Genomic DNA, 697 nt, shown 5'->3' on the forward strand with positions numbered 1-697 from the left:
CTTCTGATAGGAACATTCTCGCTTTCTACGCTGGAAGTATGCACGGCTACCTCCGACGCATCTTGTTGGATCACTGGAAAGACAAAGACACATCAATGAAGATTTTCGGTCCCATGCCACCAGGTGTTGCTAGCAAAATGAACTACATCCAACACATGAAAAGCAGCAAGTACTGCATCTGCCCCAAAGGTTACGAAGTCAACAGCCCCAGGGTAGTCGAATCCATATTTTACGAGTGTGTACCTGTAATCATATCCGACAATTTCGTGCCACCATTTTTCGAAGTCTTGAATTGGGGAGCATTCTCCATAATCCTTGCTGAAAAAGACATCCCCAACCTGAAAGAGATATTACATTCAATACCAGACGAGAAGTATCAGGAGTTGCAACTCGGAGTCAGAAAGGTGCAGCGTCATTTTCTTTGGCACGCTAATCCAGTAAAGTACGATCTCTTCTCGATGACACTTCATTCGATATGGTACAATAGAGTTTATCAGATAAAACCGAGATAGTGTTTGATGAGCAAGCAATCAATCAGGAAAATGAGAGCGGAACTTGAAATGGAAATGGTAGCCTGTGAGATAGAGTTGAAGCATTCCTGTCAAAGAAGTGCAAGTATTGCATCATAAGTTTCCATGTATATATCTTGGTAGTTGCTTTTCATTTGTAAAATATTTAGGTCACTTGGTAGGTAATC

At 41.6% G+C, this 697-nt stretch overlaps 1 protein-coding gene across 1 annotated transcript; it reads right to left on the reverse strand.

Moving 5' to 3' along the window:
• Positions 1 to 229: 229 nt before the first annotated feature.
• LOC136202598 (uncharacterized) lies at positions 230 to 470 on the reverse strand. Its single transcript, XM_065993321.1, is given in 2 exon segments — positions 230 to 352; positions 354 to 470. Coding segments are annotated over 2 exon segments (240 nt in total).
• Between the last annotated feature and the right edge of the window lie 227 nt (positions 471 to 697).

The sequence above is a fragment of the Euphorbia lathyris genome, chromosome 8 (assembly GCF_963576675.1).
Source record: "Euphorbia lathyris chromosome 8, ddEupLath1.1, whole genome shotgun sequence".
In the NCBI taxonomy this organism is placed as follows: domain Eukaryota; kingdom Viridiplantae; phylum Streptophyta; class Magnoliopsida; order Malpighiales; family Euphorbiaceae; genus Euphorbia; species Euphorbia lathyris.